The sequence below is a fragment of the Rhipicephalus microplus genome, chromosome X (assembly GCF_043290135.1).
Source record: "Rhipicephalus microplus isolate Deutch F79 chromosome X, USDA_Rmic, whole genome shotgun sequence".
NCBI classification, from domain to species: domain Eukaryota; kingdom Metazoa; phylum Arthropoda; class Arachnida; order Ixodida; family Ixodidae; genus Rhipicephalus; species Rhipicephalus microplus.
In genome coordinates this window covers 452917445-452936136 of record NC_134710.1, presented here as the reverse complement: position 1 = coordinate 452936136, position 18692 = coordinate 452917445, and the positions used below count along the sequence as shown (strand labels likewise).

Sequence of the window (18692 nt, the reverse complement as noted above, 5' to 3'; positions counted from 1 at the left end):
TTGGAATCTCTAATGTGGGGAAGAATTGTCAATTTCATGTCTAAAACTATGCCCAAACTTTTATGTTCAGTTGTAACAGCTAACCGCTCCCCATGCAGATCAATGTCTCAATCTTTGTTTCTTGAAAATAAAGCACCCGTGCTCTTTTGTGGTATAACCCTATTGAAAATCCTGGGTTGGTGGATGCTGGAATCATGGTTGGATATGGTGGAAATAATAGTGTATATGGCGGAAATATTAGGGTGTATGGTGGAAACTGTAGTGGGCATAATGGCTGATAGCGGCGATGGTGGAAAAATGATGGCAGATGGCGGTGATGGTGGCAAGCCAATGGCAGTGGCGGTGGAAAACGCCGGCTAATGACGGCTAGAGGGGAAAAGATGGTGGCAGATGGTAGTGGTGGTGGCGAAATAATGGTGGTGACGGCGGAAAATGCTGCCTGATGGTGGCGAGGCAAAACGTCTTTGGTGGAAGGTTTGGTGAGCAAGGTGTATGACGGTGGCATGATAAAAGCTTGATGGATGATGGTGGCATGATGAAAAAGCACATGACAGTATGTGAAAAGACTTATTTCATGTGTTTCATCCTTGTATGCGCAGAGATATATGTTTATGGTCAGAAGAAACCAACGCTGCTCACCACACTTTCTAGCACGTTAATTTTTTTATTCTAGTGGTCTCAACAACTATTCAATTTCGTGGAGCGTAGGATATGCAGCCGTGACTATATGTTTACATTTCGGGCACGTACTTACATTAGTTCGACATCCGTGACGTGTTTCTTTGTTGTGATGCTTAGAAGACTATAAGTGTCACTGTGAACAGAGACAATAAATTTTTACATCAGCGCGCAGCTGTCGAGAAATAAATGAGCTCCAGTTCGCAATTGCCCCTTTCAATGTTAGAGCAGAACACAGCGGTGACTTGATGTCACCACGATAGAAACGCAACCCTGGCAATTCTTGCACACTCTATTGCTTGAGCCGTGTTTTTAAATTAACAAAGTACATACGAATATGCATAAACTTACACTTTCGACATGCGTCAAGACGAGCCCCCAGCGAATTCGACTTTCACCCTTCTGTTCTACCACCATGATTTCCACCAAAGGTTAATCCTACCGACCGAGCCCGTACAATTGTTATCGGGGCTTCTTAGTTTCAGAATGCACAATTTTGACGAGTAATAATGACAATACAGCACAGCTGTGGCAACATTTAACCTGAATGAGGCCTTTTTTATTGTGTACGGTGTTCGCGCACGAAGCGACAAATATCGAGGCGACGCGCTTGCAGCACTTCCATGAAATGTACGCCTCCCTCACCGACGGCCGGCGATCGCGCTCGCCGCCACTTCACTGGCTCTTATGCGAGACAAACGACTCGTCCATTTGTATGGTTACTGAACCAATATGATAACATAATGTTTCTGGCGCACTGCATTAGTTTTGGACAAGCCGTTATGTAGTTGTTTCAAACTACAGAGCAACAGCGGTGCACTGGCACGACTGCGCTGTGCGTTGCGCGAAAAACATCACAATCAATTGTGTAGGCGTATCTGCCAAATGAGCATAGAAGCGTCAAAGAGCCTCAACAGATATCACCCCTCGGAAGGAGCGAGAAACAGATATTAAACATAGCGGTAACCGCCGATAATCTCTACCTGCTGCTCAGTCCACAGAGTTGCTTATTTTCTTGTGGTTGTAAATTGTAACAAAAACTTAGTGCTGCTGCCATTATTGCAGTGGCAGACATTACTGGCAGTACTTGTTCGTGGTCATGAAATGTGTAAATGTTAGTATGCGGTGCACATCTCGTCAAACTCGAGTACACGACAAACAAAACAGAAGTGGAAGAGTGAGTTTCTGAGTTGACTACTTCTATAACACCAACCCCGCCATCTGTCGGCGTAGTGCAGTGGTTAGTGTGCTCAGTTAGAAATCCGTAGTTGGCAGGTTCGATTCGGCGCTTTCGCACCTTTTTTTTGCGAGTGCTTTCTACATGGTTTTTCATACAATTCTTTTTTTATTTCTTTAGTGGCAGCTCGTCACGGTGGTTCTGACGCTGCTTCGCGCTCTAGCACTTCCGGCTGGAGCGCACCATCCACCATCCGCTCAACAATACGCCACCATACACCATGTGCTACCAACATTTCCACCACCATAATCCACCAAAATGGTGGATGGTGGAATCCACCATTCCTATGGTTGACGTTTTTCAATAGGGAAGGCTGAACCCGTTCTCGTCTGCTCGTTTGGTTACCTTATTTACACGAAGTTGCGGCCGCCTCTCGCATGCTGTGAGGTTGCAAGATTTAAACCCCATCTTTACAACCAGAAGTATGTGTAATAAAAAATAATGCGTAAAATGTAGGAAGGCAAGGTATTCATTTTTAGAACAAAACTGCGTAACTCAAAACGCCCGCTTGTGGTACTATAGTGTCCGGGACAAATGTTCGAGACAAGACATTTCTCAATCGAACGTGGAGCGTGCGATTGGAAAAATAACTTTCAATTATGGCCAGCGCGTTGCCTCAGATACTATTGTACGATAGGTATCGTAGCATGCCAAAGCGACAGGCGGTGTCGTAAGCTTTTCGACAACGTTTTTGCCAACTGTGTCTTCTTGCCTGCCAGGGGGCTCTCCTGACTTGGTATTTGTCTTTAAAAGAGGTAAACTTACCAGTGTCAAAACGTATTGAAGTGACCTACATGCTTTATTTTACTTCCTGCGCGCATATCGATTTTCAGTGTTCCTTCAAAGAACACGTAGTTTTTGAGGCTGCCAAAATGTTTGTAGAATGCATTTAATTGCAGCGTCATTCTCGAAAGTTGTACTCTACTGGTGCATATATGCTTAGCCAATATAAGTCGGTTCATTTAACTTGACTAAGCTTATAGAAGGGTTCTCAAGTAGATTTTATGTGACCCATTTGGAACCTGTAGAAGACAGTCATTATGGTGGTCTTGCAGCTCAAATTTGGCGGGTCAAAGCGTCCGCTATCCAGCCAGTTAACGGTCGAACACTTGTGAACATTCAAACAAAAGTAACTTTAATTGACAGGAATCAGGGTCACATTTTAACGAACATTCACCAGCACTCAGTAAGACCCCGTAAAAAGCGGTGCTGTTGCTCAGGCTGGTAGGGTGAGTCTGCCCACCGCCTGGCATTTCTTCTTCCGTCGACGACCGGTGCTTTCACTCTCTCCGTGAGTAGACAGAGAATATGACCAATGTCGCTCTGAAGGTCGTTTGCGGCGCCTGTTTGAAGTGACCATAACAAAAAAAGGGGTTTCATGACGTGGAAGTAGCCCTTATTTGGGCATTAAGCGTCCCCCCATCCCACTTGCGTTGGCAGCACTTGAAAAGCAAACACGGCTCCTGGCCGCTCTGTTCGAGAGGTGACGGCTCACTCTCCGTCTGGTGTCTGCTTGTTAGACGACACTGTTGGTTGGTGGCGTGGTCTGCTGATATTTCTTCCGTACACACCTACTTCCACTGATCAGGTGGTGTGCTGGCACGTATGCGCTCAACTCTGTTAGCTACATACACATATAATCTTCTCGTTTCATTGTGTATTTACCCCAGAACTACCTTGCTGTCTGCGTAAATTGTGACAGAACTCGGATGGAAGTCTAAGTCCCGTAGTATGGCATCGGCCATTTCTGCAGCAAGGACCACTGCACACAACTCAAGCCTTGGGATTGTGAGGTCTGGTTTCGGCGCGAGCTTCGCCTTTCCCTTGACAAATCCGACATGTTTGTTTCCCTGCTTGTCGATTACCGGTAGGTACGCTACCGCGGCGATGGCACTCATGGACGCATCTGAGAACACGTGAATTTCTCTAGTGGCGGCTTCAGAAGTTGAGTGTGGTGCATAGGTTTTCCGCACACGTAGGCAATGAAGTGCTTGTAGAGAATTCTTCCAATCAACCCAACTTTGTTTCTTTGCATCCGAAAGTGGCGTGTCCCAGTCATGACCTTCCCTCACGAGGTCACAGAGCCGGTGCTTTCCCTGAACCGTTACAGGTGCCACGAACACCAGCGGGTCAAACAGTCTGTTGACGGTCGACAGCACCCCTCGCCGTGTATAGGGCTGGTCTTGAAGAGTGGCTCTGAAGACGAAGGTGTCGTTGCCTACATCCCAAATAAGATCGAGGCTTCTCTGCATATTTGATGCGTCTTTGTTCAAGTCAAGAGTTTTCAGTCCCTGTGCATGGTCTTGTGAAGAAAATGCATTCAGCTCAATCTGCCTATTTGAGGCAATCTTGTGCGGCCTTATGTTAGCCGTAGAAAGCATTTTTCGCGTTCTCTTCAACAGAGTGATGGCGTTTTCCTCACACGAAAGAGACTTGAGTGCATCATCGACGTAGAAGTCTCACTCGACGAACATCCTGGCACTTTCACCGAATTGTTGAGCAGCCTCTTGATCATTTTGCCGAAGCCCATATGTTATCAGCGTGGGTGAGGAACTGTTGCCGAAAACGTGCACCTTCATTTGGCACTCAATTATTTCTCGGGAGATGTCATTGTACTTGAACCAGAGGAACCTTACGTAGTTCTGATGATCTTCACGAACAACGAAATTGTAAAACATCTGCTCAATGTCAGCAGTTATTGCCTCTGAATCCTGCCGGAGCGTATCAGTATTCCCACAAGATTGTTTCTCAAGTCGGGTCCGGTGAGAAGCACACCATTCAGAGACACTCCTTCGTGCTGAGCGCTGGAGTTAAACACCACACGGATTTGATCGGGTTTTTGAGGATGGTTAACGCCAAATATGGGTAGATACTAGCCCTCTTCGTGGATGTTAGGTGGTGGAGCTTTTTTTTGCATGACCCCTGAAGAACAGTTCTTTCATGAAGTGCACGAAGCGCTCTTTTGTCACAGGGTTTGTTTGCAACATGCGTCGCAGCGAGTACAGGCGAGAGAGAGCCTGTTCTCGGTTATTCGGAAGCCGTTTTCTTGGTGAACAGAAAGGTAGAGGGGCAACCAAGTTGTATGACATGTCTTTGTATAATTCCCTATCTATAATATCGAGGAAGGCGCTGTCTTCTATAGACAGGGAACGCTCGTTTTCTTATCGCGTTGTCTCGAACAGGCTACGTGCCAAGGTGTCATCTGATGCTATTTTTGACGAGAAATCGTTCTTGACCTGCAGCCTATCCGCAGTGTAGAAAACCAGCGCTTCCATCACAATGAAATGTTTTGTACATGGGGTGAAAAGGAACGGTCTTCCGTTGCCCAGAATGTGTGTTTTTTTAACACATTTATGGTCCCTGTTTTACGCGTACTGCCCAGGCAGTCGTTTCCGACAATGACCCATCCGAGATCGAGCCTCTGAGCATAAAGAGCGTCAAGCGGCCCGTCACTGATTTGGCGAACTTTGTGGACTCTGAGAAGATCTCGACCGAGGAGGAGCAGTATTCTTACCTCTTCGAGAGGTGAAATGTGAGCGGCAATGGCCTTCAAGTGCGGGTAGTTCCATGCTGCATCTGGCGTTGGAATTTCTTCCCCATTGTCCGCAATCACATTGCACTCAAGAAGAGGCGGAAGGGAGAGCTTGACATCGCCCGATAAGCTCCGCACAAAGAAGCCGTTTGCGATCCTACGAACAACTTCAGTACTGCCGGAACAAGTGCGTAATATGTACTGGGTAGGTGTGCCCTCCACAATGAACTCGTCGAGAAGTTCTCGCCGAACCAACGAACGATTACTCTGTTCATCGAGTATCGCGTATGTTCTTAATATCTTGTCAGGCTGAGATTGATGAGTCACATCCACGAGGCAGATTTTAGCGCACGATCTGTAGTTGTCGTTCACGTTTGCCACCTCGGTACGCGTAGATGTGACTCTTTCATCCAAATTTTGAGCAGAGCTGTCATCGCGTTCACTAGGCTTCGGCGACTCTGAGCCCGTAGTTGATGGGTGAAGCGCTCTCGCATGATTACCGCTGCTGCATATGTAGCATTTTACGACCGCCTTGCATTGTCACTGCGTGTGGTTTGAGGATAAAGAACATCGTAGACATATTCTGTATGCTTTAAGAAAGGTCATCCGCTCTTCCAGTGTTATTTCACGGAAAACGCGACACCTTGCAAGAGGATGAGGCTTCTTGTGATACGGGCACCATTTTTCAAAGATCTTCGATTCAAGTAGCTGCTTTGGAGTGGTTTCCTGAACCTGCTCGAAGGCATGATCTACGTCTGTTTTCCTCGCTGACACAGATGACTTGTGCAGCGAGTCTTGGTGGTCGTTTCTTCTTTTTGCTGTGTGATCGAAGGCGAGACATATTGTGGTTGCAGGATGAAGCTGGGATCGTTCCTCATGGTTGCCTGGTCTTGAACGAACTTTGAAAAATCCGCAAAGGGGGGGAACGCAGTGTTGTTCCGTTTTTATATTTCGTCCCCACTGACTTCCAATTTTCTTGAAGTCCAGATAGCAACTTGTAAACAATTTTGTTTATTCCTCTTGCGCTTTCCAAATAGTTAGACCGGCGAGGTAGGGATCAGTTTTGGCAGCTTTGAGTTCCAGCAGGAGGTCTCTCAGCTCTTGCGATTCGGCATTATCCCGGTACGATATTCTTGGGAATTCCTCCAACCTCCTCAGCAGCGCATCCTCAATAGCCTCAGGACGTCCGAAGGCGTCGTCGAGCCGTTTGCACACTATGTTTAAGTCCTTCGAGAAGTCATCCACATGAACTGATTTAAACCTTCGAACTTGATGCGATGACTCAGGATCAAGCAATTTGATTAGAAGGTCGAGCTCTTCCTGCGCAGAAAGGTCTACATCTCTGATGATGCCTTTGAAAGATGACTTCCAAGCTCGATAGTTCTCAGGTCGATCATCGAACTTCGTAAGTCCTGTAGAGATAAGGTCCTTGCGGCACAGGAGTTTAAGGACGCCCGCAAGCTCTGAACTGGAACTGTTAGGTGCTGGCGTGTGCACAGGCGGCTCATGATAGTAGCGCAAGTCTGTGAGGTGGTTTGTTACTTCGGCATGCTCCAAGCTCTACCTTATCGGATGAGCAACAAGCGCCCGAAGAGACGCAAGCTCGGCATCACGCACGGCGGCTTGCTCAGTGATGTAGCTCGAAACCCGTAGTGTCCGGTCTAAAGATGGGGGTGGGCGAACACACTCCCCGCCATTTTGTTTCACAGCTGTCTCGAGTGCACTTGCCTGCACGTCTACGGCAGCTGCCTCTTTTTCATGTTGTAATACATCAAGCTCGGCCTCAATTCTTGCCTTCTCTAAGCGCATTGCGGGCTCTTTACGACCAAACTGAGCTCTTGCTTTGAGAGCCTCTGCTTGCGCGCGGGCCTGCACAGCAGCCAGGCTAATTGTGCAGGAGCCCGATCGTCGTGATCGCGAAGAAGCTCTTGAGTGAGCCTATAGAGAGAACTGCGATGCTGTTTCATGTGCCTTGTCGCGTTCTTGTGGCGCAACCTCTCGTAACTTTTCGCTCACGACTGCCTCACGGTCTTCATCAATTGCCTGTCGGAGCTGTAATTCGTGCCTGGCTTCAGATGTCTTCGCCTTCTCGAGAAAGGCTGAGTATCTTGCGGTAGCGTGCTCGTAGCACTCTTAACTTGCACAAAGCTGCGTTTTGGTGCCGGTAAACTGTTCTCCCTTAGCGCATGACAGTGCCTGAAGAGCGCTCTCCACGTTTTTTCAAACAGAATCTAGCGTACGGCAGTGCTATTCGCGGCTCGTTTGATACATTTCTTCAGCCCTCGTCGACAGGATTATTTTTCTTTGCAGCCCAATGTTTTATGTGGAAGCTTCATCTTGTGGTGTGACATTTGGACACTCATGCGTCAGCTCGTCCTGGTCCATTCTTGCTTGCACGTTTTGTCTCGGAGCGGACGTATGTGAAACAATTGTTGCTAAGCTGCGCGTTCAGCGTAGAGAGATGAAATGAGCCCACCTTGTTGCTGCCCTTCAGCTGTCAGCTGTTCAACTTCTTGGCAACGAAATCCTTGCAATGGGCGTGTGTCTGGGTTCAACCGGGGGTCTTGCCGTGGCGACGTATCCCATTGCCGGTGGACGTTGAGTTGGCGGCCGATGGCAGTTGAAGCGCTTTTTTACTATGCTGGTCTCACAGCTCGCATTTGACGGGTCAAAGCGTCCGCTAACCAGCCAGTTAACGGTCGAACACTTGTGAACATTTCAACAAAAGTAGCTTTATTAACAGGAATAGGGGTCACATTTTAACATACATTCACCAGCACTCAGTAAGTCCCCGTAAAAAAGTGGTGCTGTTGCTCGGGCTGGTAGGGTGAGTCTGCCCGCTGCCTGGCATTCATTCTTCTGTCGACGACCAGTGCTTTCACTCTCTTCATGAGCAGACAGAGAAGATGACCAATGGCGCTCTGAAGGTCGTTGGCGGTGCCCGTTTAAAGTGGCCATAGCAAAAAAAAGTGGTTTTGATCAAGACGTGGAAGTAGCCCCTATTTGGGGCTTAAGCGTCCCCCCCCCCACACTTCTGTTGACGGCACTTCAAAGGCAAACACGGCTCTTGGCCGTTCTGTTCGAGAGGGGACGGCACAGTCGTTTGACACTGGTGTGGTCTGCATTACGGAGTGAAGATCACTTCCGGAAAGAAAATTGATGACTTTTCACTGGGCAAGGAAAAAAGTGGAAAATATGCAATGCTGACGTCTATGCGTGAGTGGGTACTGCTAACGAGGCTAAAATAAGTTGACTTTTTTCGATTCAGTAATCACGCGCCAGAAGAGAAAGCATTCATTAAGACGACCACGTTCGTCACAGCGCGAGTCACCCCAGAGACTACTATGCGCATTAAAGACTACTAGGACAAGATAGGGTTTGTGAAGTTTGTCTATAAAGCAATGATACTCATTTTTATGGAGTTGCATGTGTGGGAGTTTGTATAGAGAGGAAATGGTGACAAGTTTATTAAAGAGTACTACTACAACAGGCACTACCTAAAGGGACGCTAAAAGCAGTAAGTGTTAGCATGCAATTTCTTGAGTAACTATATTGGCTACACCTCAAGAGGACACCATCGCATCATCACGGTCTTTTTGGAAAATAATTTATCTACAAAGAAAAAAATTGTAATAAGATTTTAATTGTGTTTCTTGAAAGAACAGAATTTTGATAAATGTTTGTATAAATGGGCTTGAACATCGCGAAGATTCCCGAGAAGGCCCCCAAAGTTCCATTGTATAATTTTTGTGTTCATCACGAATGTATAGTAACGCTGCGTATATGAAAAATATGGATCTGTTAGGACCCGAAGTTGGAGCTCAAGTAACAGAGCTGCAATCGGGTCCTGTTACTAGCTTTCTGTTTACCTAGAGGTCTCCGGAAAGCTTCTAGGAGGCAGGATGCCTCGACTCATGAGCTGGTGGTTCGAGTTTTGTACCTCACTTAGTGAGACAAAGCCTTGATACCTGACGGCCTTGGAGCCGCTGGTACCCTTTTGCGAGCTGGCGGGAAAAACTGGGCTACTAACGCCAACGGGGCAGGTGCCACAGCGTACCACTCACTCTTCGCATGCCTAAGGAGTGCCGGAGGCTGGTGCGACATTACCCCCCGTCACGCCGCATCAACATAGGGTGTAGAGTAGAAAGGTGTGCGCCGTTTATGCGCTTTCTCAAATTTTTCTAAAATTATTTTTAATCAGTTTGACGGTTGTATATTCTTATTTTTCTAATTTGGACACGAACGCAAGTACGCTGCATGATAAGCGTCACAATTGACACAGTGACGCGTGTTTGTGCAATTATCAGAAGGGCGTCCTCGGTCTCCGCTTCTTGCGCCAGTTTCATGACGTCGGCAGCCTTGGGAGCTTTGGCTGACTCACTGAAATTTGTAGCAGTGTTTATGGCTCAAAAAGTATAGACCCATTCTATGTTTCTAAAGATAGTACGTGCCGAGTAAAGTTACGGCGCGTTGGCTCCGCTTAGTTCTCCCAGCTAACAGCGCGACACCACCCTCTACGATTACGTGACGGCGAGTGTGGCAGCTGCATAAGCTGCCTTCTAGATCAGCGCGTCAGGACGCCTCTCGCAAGTTTACAAGTGGAGGCCGCAACAGAAGAAGTTGCAGTGGCTGTAGAGAGACTCTGAAAGAAACATACGAACAATGTTGACGTGTAGCTTTGAGAACCACATCAAAATATATTAGCTCTTTGAACAGCTGAATCGTAGTTCACCTGTGAAATGTCATCTTCGTAGCTTCAACCTACGTCACACGTGCACATTTTAATGTTTACCAATGCAACGACAGACCCAATTCAGCCAGAGGCTTTGGGGTACAATATGCAAATACCTGGTGTAAAAACACCTAGCCACAAATTGTTATGTTAACTCTGCGCATATAGCAAGTATGCCGGAAAAGTTATTCGTGCGATCAACAAGGGTGGCCTCGGCAACTCTTTCACCCGCAATACGCTTGCAAAAATGCTTCAGCAACAAACTGCGGACAACACGGTACTTAACTGTAAACCGCAGCTAAATTTGTACGCTCAGTCTAACGCCGCAAAATACGAACGGGCTGTAAACAAACACAACGAGTTTGCCGAGGGATGATTTTCTGTGAATTCACAGAGACGTGAAAATTTCGTGAAGCGCAGCACAGCCCCATCATTCCAGCCCGATACAACTGTGTCGGGGTTGTCATCGCAGTCGCAGATATATAGAAAAAGAATAGTCTAAGTCATTTTTTTGTTTGCTGTTACTTTAATGAACCGTCCTCACGTCGAAAGAAAAACATTCTCGATCATAAGCTTGATGCCCGAGTGACACTTTTAGTTCACGCAAGTGTGACGATATTATTTAAACGTGATTTGATATTGATCGATATGTGGAGTTTAACGTGCCAAAACCACCACATGATTATGAGAGAAGCCATTGTGAAGGGCTCCGAAAATTTCGACCACCTGGAGTTATTTAGCGTTCACCCCCATCTGATAGCACGGGCCTACAGCATTTCCGCCTCCAATGAAAATGCAGCCGCCGCAGCCGGACTTCAATTCCGCGACCTGCGGGCCAGCAGCCGAGTACCTTGGCACCTAGACCACCACGGCAGGGGGATAGTATTTAGACGCGTCGATGATTTTTGCAGTCATATCAACAATGACAACCATGCAAAATGATTCCTATATAGCAGTGCTATGTATGCGGTTTAACCTGCTTTGAGGTGAACGTGCTCGATACGCCTACACGACCTAATAAAAATGCGTGATTCTACAGCTTACCAACTCTCCTTAAAGAGCCACTTGCTTTTCTATGGAAGCCACTGCAAAACTCAACTTATGAAGTGGCGTCAAATGCATGTTCTTGAGTTTCACAGCCTTGGCTAATCTGCAACGGCTTTTGTTAAAAGAAAACGAAAAAAACTGAAAAAAAGACCTAGACCTTCGTTCTTGTGTCTTTCTGCGCAAATTAGCGTTATAGCTCGTCAATACACTACTTTTTCTCTTTGAACAGCCACAAATAACACACGCACCCGCGTAAACACAGCCGCAACTGCGGTAGGCATGGTGCTTTTTTCCTACCAAGCGAAATAAAACGCCCGAAGAGAGCACCACCGCATTTTCTTGATGTATGCCCAGTGGAATGCGCCTGTGCAGGGACGGCGAGTTTAATATAACCTGTTTCTTTATCTGAAGAGAATACACTGGATGTATATGTTAATGTGAGGTGCTCAGTAGGTATTGCGGTGTTGTCGCTTCTGATGATGATACGTTTCACATCAGTGACGTTTCGTCTTTCTACCCTTTTAAAGTTCTTGTTCTGCCATGTAAAGAAGGTCTGCTTCTGAGACGACTCCTCGTGATGTATTCATACATCTGCAAAGGTAAAACTGACATTGGAATATCTCCAATTGTTCCTAGACTGCCAAGTTTCCTAAGCTGCTATTTCTGATGTAGTTCAAGCAGAAGGTCATCGATGACCATATAAGTTAATTTGTAGCCTGGTTGAAAGATTTTGGTCTGCGGTCTTGACGTAACAAATAATGAAATCGATCTATATTGTTTATCTGGGGCTATTGTCTGAATATTGCCAAAACTTGGAAAAATAATCTGGGGCAGATGAAGTATATTGGTTCATCGGTGCACAACCTTTTTTTGAGGGAGGTGATCGAGTAGACGAAGAAATGGTGGTGTTCTCATGACACTTTTGTTTGTTTTGGCAGCAAAGGCGGCTACAGATATAGAAGTCTGACTACGTAACGCTGAAGCACTTGATTGAGGTCACAGACGCCGGCCGTAGAGTGCCAGTATAACCAAATAGATTTACCCAAGGGTTGGTACCTACACAAGCTTCACTCCCACCGCCATGAAACACTGGAAATAAGCGAGATTAGCAGACAACATAGATTAAATGTGAGGGAGAAAGCGATAGGAAAAGGCGACTGCCAATTGCCCTTGGGAAGGTCAGCCCAGGGGTGCCGTCTATATGAAGCTCGGGCCATAGGGGTGCGTGGTCTCAGCAGGGGGCCCTGAAAGGCCCAATCAGCTGGCGTCGGCTCAAACCCAAGGATACCTTTTTCCCTGCGCACGGATCAAGCACCAACGGCTAGGTGTGGGAAGAGAGTGAAATCCCCCTTTAGCTCGTGTGTGTGATGTTGCCACACATCAAAGGCTGCTCGCGCAGACGCCCCTGTGACGCACATCACATCAGTAATCTCGCACATTGATGATGAAAACGAGTACTTGTACTCCTTTAAATAAGCATTGGCATTCCTTGAAAGCGCCGTTTTTAATAATTGAGAACTGTCAACGAAAATGTGACAACGTGCTGTGTGGCTCTTCTTTGTAAATCTTCTGTGTTCGGACGCTCTCAGTTCCCTGAATGAATATCAACTACCAACTAGCCCACCTTTCTACCCTGGAGAAATGGGAGTTTGTGCGCTTCGAAATAACTGAATAATTTACGCCTAAGCTACAAAACTGAGGTTTAGGAACACAGAAGATGCATGCTAGTAGTTAAAGCTGTGAATGCTCGAAGGGTTTGCACGCCCACTGGCTTCTGTATCACTCAACCAAGGCGCAACCTTGACTCGTCATTATTGTTCTCTTCCTGAAGTGCTGATTGCAGCAGTTTTATTATATTGTGCTGTTCATGCGAATGATGCATGCAGCTCGTGGCGCACCATACTGTCACATTCAGATTTCACCAGCCGAAGGGGGAAATCTTATGATCGCTGCCTAGGACTTCACCTCGACAGCCGAGTCAATTTAAGTAAGAGCTCTACTCTAATACTTACATTTTCAGCATACGTAATCACGCGATGAACAATTAAATTTTGTAGTCAGATATCTTGGAGCATAAACATGTGGGACGAGGCCATTAAATCTGATGTGTTCTCGTGTAGGTTCGTCGAGAAAAATATTCACGACGTAACGTCATCAAGAACACAAAAGACGGTTCGTGCACACACACAAAACTAAGTACACTTACAAGATGAGATGAGCACCGAGAAAACAAGCAAACTCTCTGCATACACTCAACCTACATAAACCAGTCGTAGTTACTTAGAGAAATGGGTCAAACGCAGAACACAGAACGCAGACGCAGAACGCAAACACAGAACAGTTATACAAAGCATCACCATTCGTGATAAAATGCACTATCATAATCGACGAGGCACAAGCGCAGGTGTCTTAAGCAGATGGGGTGGTGGCCACGCTTATCCATCGGTAAGGGTGCAGATGGACGCGCCCGGCGAGTTGGGGTGAACGGCCAGACAGCCTGTCAGCATTCGCCAGCCGAAGAAGGCAGATTACGAGACGCTGGTCTTCTCTGGCGAACGCCGAATGATGAGAAGCGCCAGAAGCTCGGAGGAAAGAGGGCCAAGAGCCCAGGTCCTTGCCCGCGGTGGCGCAAGCACGGGTGCTGCACTGGACGCCACTCACATGCCTTTGACACGTTCACTCCACTACGGCTCAGCCAGATAACCCGTTCTGCCAGAGTGCTTCTGGCTTCAAAAATTCCAAGGAAGATCTTCACTGTATGAGCATGCCTTGATATTGCTCGTGCACCGAATCTCAACATCGTCGTCTTCAACTTTCTTTGATTGAGCAGCACACAACTTAAACGTGCACTTATCACATGCTAGAAGAAATCATCTAAAGTATAGGCCTATAGAATAATGGCTTCCTCATTTTTCTTTATACATTCTTACCAACTTACTGCAAGACAAAAAAAAATAATGATTACATTTCAGTTTTTAGGCACTGCTCACAGAAATAGGTACCAACTTACATTGTGGAGCCCTGGTCACATGGCTTATTTGCACAAGTGGTCTTTACCTGCTTACGAGTGCTCCAAATTAAAGAAACAATACAGCCTAGTTTTATGATTAGCCTGATACTCACGCATAGAGCAAATTACATGAAGCGATGGCCACGTAGTGAGAAAGCGTGCTTGTGTGAGATTATTTGCATATATTTACGCCATGGATATCCCATCTGTGAGTGCAAAGCATCACTTAAAAAAAGATATGTGCCGAGGTTTTCTTCGTACGATAACAAGTGAAAATTTTGTGAACAAAATAGTTGGTACTGAAAATTGGAATTCGCATTTGTTAACATGTAATGCCTACCTGCTGGTGACGCGAGAAGTTCAAGCTTTCAAAGAACTGGCGCACGGTCTCCTTGAGCCGGAGAGAAAGCGCTGTGGTATTGCCCGTATCACCCTGAAGGACAGTTTGCTCGAGCAGGCTCACCAGGAAGCGCCCCTCACCAGCTGTGCACCCAATGAGTACCTCCCGGTGGGCGGCGTAAGTGGTCGCTACTTGGAGGCGGGGGTAACCTGAAAGGGGACGACTGTCGAGGCTTGGGCCGAAGCGGGGTCCCAGGGAGAGGGACATCTGCTGAGCGGCACTGCGCTCAAGAAAATGCAATGGTCATGTAGGGTATACATCTAAGATTACGCTCTTTGCAATTGAGGCCACGTGACCATGCCGTCTAACCAGGTAAGGTTTTACTTGACTGTTTTGCTTCGTAGTTTGCATTTGATGACGCAGCTGTTCCACGCTTAGGTACTTTTTTGTGGATCGCTCTCTGCAAAGGCTGAAAACTCCTAGTGCCGCCTGCGCAGCAGTTGCGGATTGTGAAACTATAAAGTGGAACCACCTGCGCCCGCCACGCCGTATTATAAGATAATATCGCATTGGGCAATAACGTTGCTGGACAAAAATTTAAACAATTAAAACAGTATTGAATAGCGATAGAATTTAAGCCGGGGCCACACCCCCGAATAGAGTGTCTTTATCATTTGTCCAAATGCCGCACTCATAAGAAACGAATATTAGTTAAGAAATATGAGTGTGTTGAAGACACATTGCAAAGGAATTGTCCGAAGCACTTTCTATGAAGACGTCGCTGACTTTCACCGTAGCAAAATAAAAGGATTTCGCAAAACACTATGTGAAGCTGAAATGCTCAAGTTCACATATCATTCAAACTGCACTTTCGCAAAAATGACATACAAAACATGCATTTTCGTTTGGGCCATTTGAAGTTCTGCTCAAAATGCTGACGAATGCCCACATAGAAGAAAGACAATGGCCACCCAAGCTCTGTGGTCTGGTGAAGGCGGCAACCTTCATTCTCCTGCGTGAACATTTTTACTACTACAATTCCTATAGCGTTTCAGGGCATTCCTGGGCCAGCAGTCACCCATCATAACAAGTTGGCCCCCGAAGAAGGTGTGAGCCTTCGACATTGCCGTCCCCAAGGAAATTAGTCTTAACTACGTTGTTGACGACTTGTTAGATGGAAGGTATTGATGAGGTGTATCAATGAGCTGGCTGTGTACAGCACCTCGGAGGCCGGAAGTGACCATTGGAGGGGCCCGGCAGCATTTTTTGAGCATAGTCAGAAAATGTTGCCGATTGGTAATAGAGGCTCCCGACAACACGCTAGCCAAATATTAAACCGCAGTACGCAGTCAGAATTTCACAATAAATTATCAAGGTCAGCTAAAAGTTGCTTTTTCTTCTCCTTTCAAATTACGCAATAAGCCCAAGAATAACTCGTAGTAAACATATGTATCAGCCATTGGCTGATTTGAACATGGCGCGCTCGGTCGTTACAGAGATTGCCGCGGAAGGCCGTCACTTGTCCAGGTGCACACGATCGCACTGAAAAAGCCACGTATTCAAAGAAAAAAGTGAAAAGTGCTCAAGGTCACAATACGCACGTAAGGCTTTTTTTTTTGTCCCTCCCATCTCTCCCTGCTTAGCTTCCAGCACTTTCATAGGGGCGAGAAAAGAGAGCACACGATTGCAGCGTGTGACAAACCTTTGTATATCCGCTCATACTTAATAAATTCTCAAAACTTTTGTGGCGTTAAACTCGTAAAACAATACGCTATTCCAGTGAATTAATTCTATGATAACCCAAAAAAGGGCTTGCTCAAGGGCCCCTTTGACTGCGAAGCCGCTCTGCATCAAGGTGCGAACACGTCCCTCTTCATCATACAAATGAGTGTGTTGCCAACTTGCCCCTTGGGCCTGAAATCCCTCAAACCACCGTCCTAGCTGTTTGTCCTCCTACAAGAATATGTAGCACATCAGCAGAAAACTCACAGGGTTGTGCCCGACTGCCACTTCTGAGACGTGTTACGTCAAAATCGAAAGGAATTCCTCGTCGCCGGTGACCAATTGCTTCAAAGGCGAAGACCGTCGTGAAACCTGAGATTATCAAAGGATATAGTGAGTGCGCCTTCGAAGAGGAAGCAGTGGCCACTTCTGTATTAATTTCACAGCTGCGTTTTGTGGTAGGTTCGCCATTTATGACTAGGACGGGGAGCGCAGTTCGCTTCAATGTCACCACTGCAGTGACCGAAACCCCAGCATCACCTGCACCATGAGATAGCCATACTATGCGGCAGCATCCAAAACTTTCCAAGCAATGAAACCAGAAACGCTTTCTAAGAACAAGTGCCACAGTTTACCAATGCTAAGTCTGGTCTCTTTCCAAGACCAAGCCGTGTGAACTGCAACGCGATAGCATACACGCACTGCGTTCCCGGCCAGCCTGGACTTGGCGATTCCACCAGGTTCTGAGGACCCATTCAGTGCACCACGTCAAGCAGTCACACCCGCAGAACTGCAGGTCAAGCCCTCGCTAGACTAGGCACCTCTTGGCGAACGCATCGCAGATGATGACATCAAATCTGAACTTCAGAAGATGACTGCCCAAGCATTTGTAAGTCCTCATGTCATAAAGGAGACTCCGTCCCAAAACCACAAAGCCTCTACTTAAGAGGACTCTAAACGAAACATAAATGAGACAGCCCTGCAAATAAACGACACCACCACCTTCAGCGATATCAGCCGGGACAGTTTAGACGCCTTTTTACTATTCTCGCTGAAGAACCCTGGCACCAAGCGCCACCACCGGAAATCCACTAGGGACACAGAATCCCCGAGCAGAGACAGCAGTCCGCTGCCTACTTCAACGCTGCCCTGGAAGCTCCGTGTCTCCAGTGGGTCACCTGGGCGCAAGAATGACTTCTCCAAGCGCGGCACACGCGCTGCCACGCCCGCAACAACAATGCATCGTCTGGAACTATGTATAAGTTTCGCTCTTCATTACGACTACTATACTGAGTATTTTTTAATCAAACCTTGGGAAACTTCAGACTGTGGGGAAGCCGCTACCTAACGCACTGGCTTTTGAATGAATGTTGAACCTAGATTGTTTTTTTATTTCGCGAAATGAATTTCAAGCCACCAGCATCGCTTCACTTGGTCTGTTGACCACAACACTGGTCGTAGCAGAGTGACTCATTTTACTGAGTTGGCATTACTGAGTTGGCATTGAGTAATGCCAACTCCTTTTACTTGAGTTGGCATTACTCAACTTAATCAGGCTTTATTGAGACGTCACTATGCTTTTTGTGATGGTGTGTGTATGGTAGCCGGTTTAGGCTGCACCTAACTTTCTTTTCGAATAATAATACTTTTTTTTATGGGGCAGCAATAGCTGCACACACTGAAGAGTTTTTTCGAGGCCTGTGTGTTTCAAATGCAAATATCTTTTTTGCGTGCTGAAAAAAGCTTCTGATGTCTCTGCGTATCTATGTATCTGTCTATCTAGCCACTCTCGTGATCACTCTCTTAACTTGGCGTTTACTAAAATTTGTATAGGAGTGATTGATTGAAACTTGGGGTTTAGCCTCCCGAAGCTACCATATGATTATGGTACGCCTCAGTGGAGGGCTGCAAAACGTTGACCACATGGGGTTCTTTACGTGAACACAAATCTGAGTACGCGGGCCTACGAAAGTTTCGCTTCCAAAAAGTATTAGTACAGCAGGGTGAGATGGGTAGACGAATACGATGCGCTGGTCAAGTCAAGAATAATATTGCAATGCCGTCGCGTACGCCGTCAAATATTTGCCGCCAGACAGTGGCACATAACGAGGGCGGGTATGTTCACCCGACAAATCCAAAGAATAAATTTTATGGTCCCAGCAGAAATTGAACTTAAGCATTCTGCGTACCAATCAAGCACTCCACCACAGAACTACGCTAGGTCTATGAACTGCTTCTCGGCTGCTGACCCGCAGGTCGCGGGATGGAATCCCGGCTGCGGCGGCTGCATTTCCGGTGGAGGCAGAAATGTTGTATGTCTGTGTGCTCAGATTTGGGTGCACGTTTAGAACGCCAGGTGGTCGAAATTTCCGGAGCCCTCCACTACGGCGTCTC

At 46.8% G+C, this 18692-nt stretch overlaps 1 protein-coding gene across 3 annotated transcripts in view; it reads right to left on the bottom strand.

The window, feature by feature from the left end:
- Positions 1 to 18692, bottom strand: part of LOC119160865 (uncharacterized) — a 149063-nt gene that overhangs the window by 90668 nt on the left and 39703 nt on the right. For 2 of the 3 annotated variants that reach the window (XM_075880623.1, XM_075880622.1), the window contains one exon: positions 14577 to 14856. In XM_075880623.1, coding sequence (XP_075736738.1) covers positions 14577 to 14843 — 267 coding nt within the window. In that variant the 5' untranslated portion in view covers positions 14844 to 14856. The remainder of the gene's footprint in view (positions 1 to 14576; positions 14857 to 18692) is intronic. The other variant, XM_075880624.1, reaches the window with a different exon arrangement.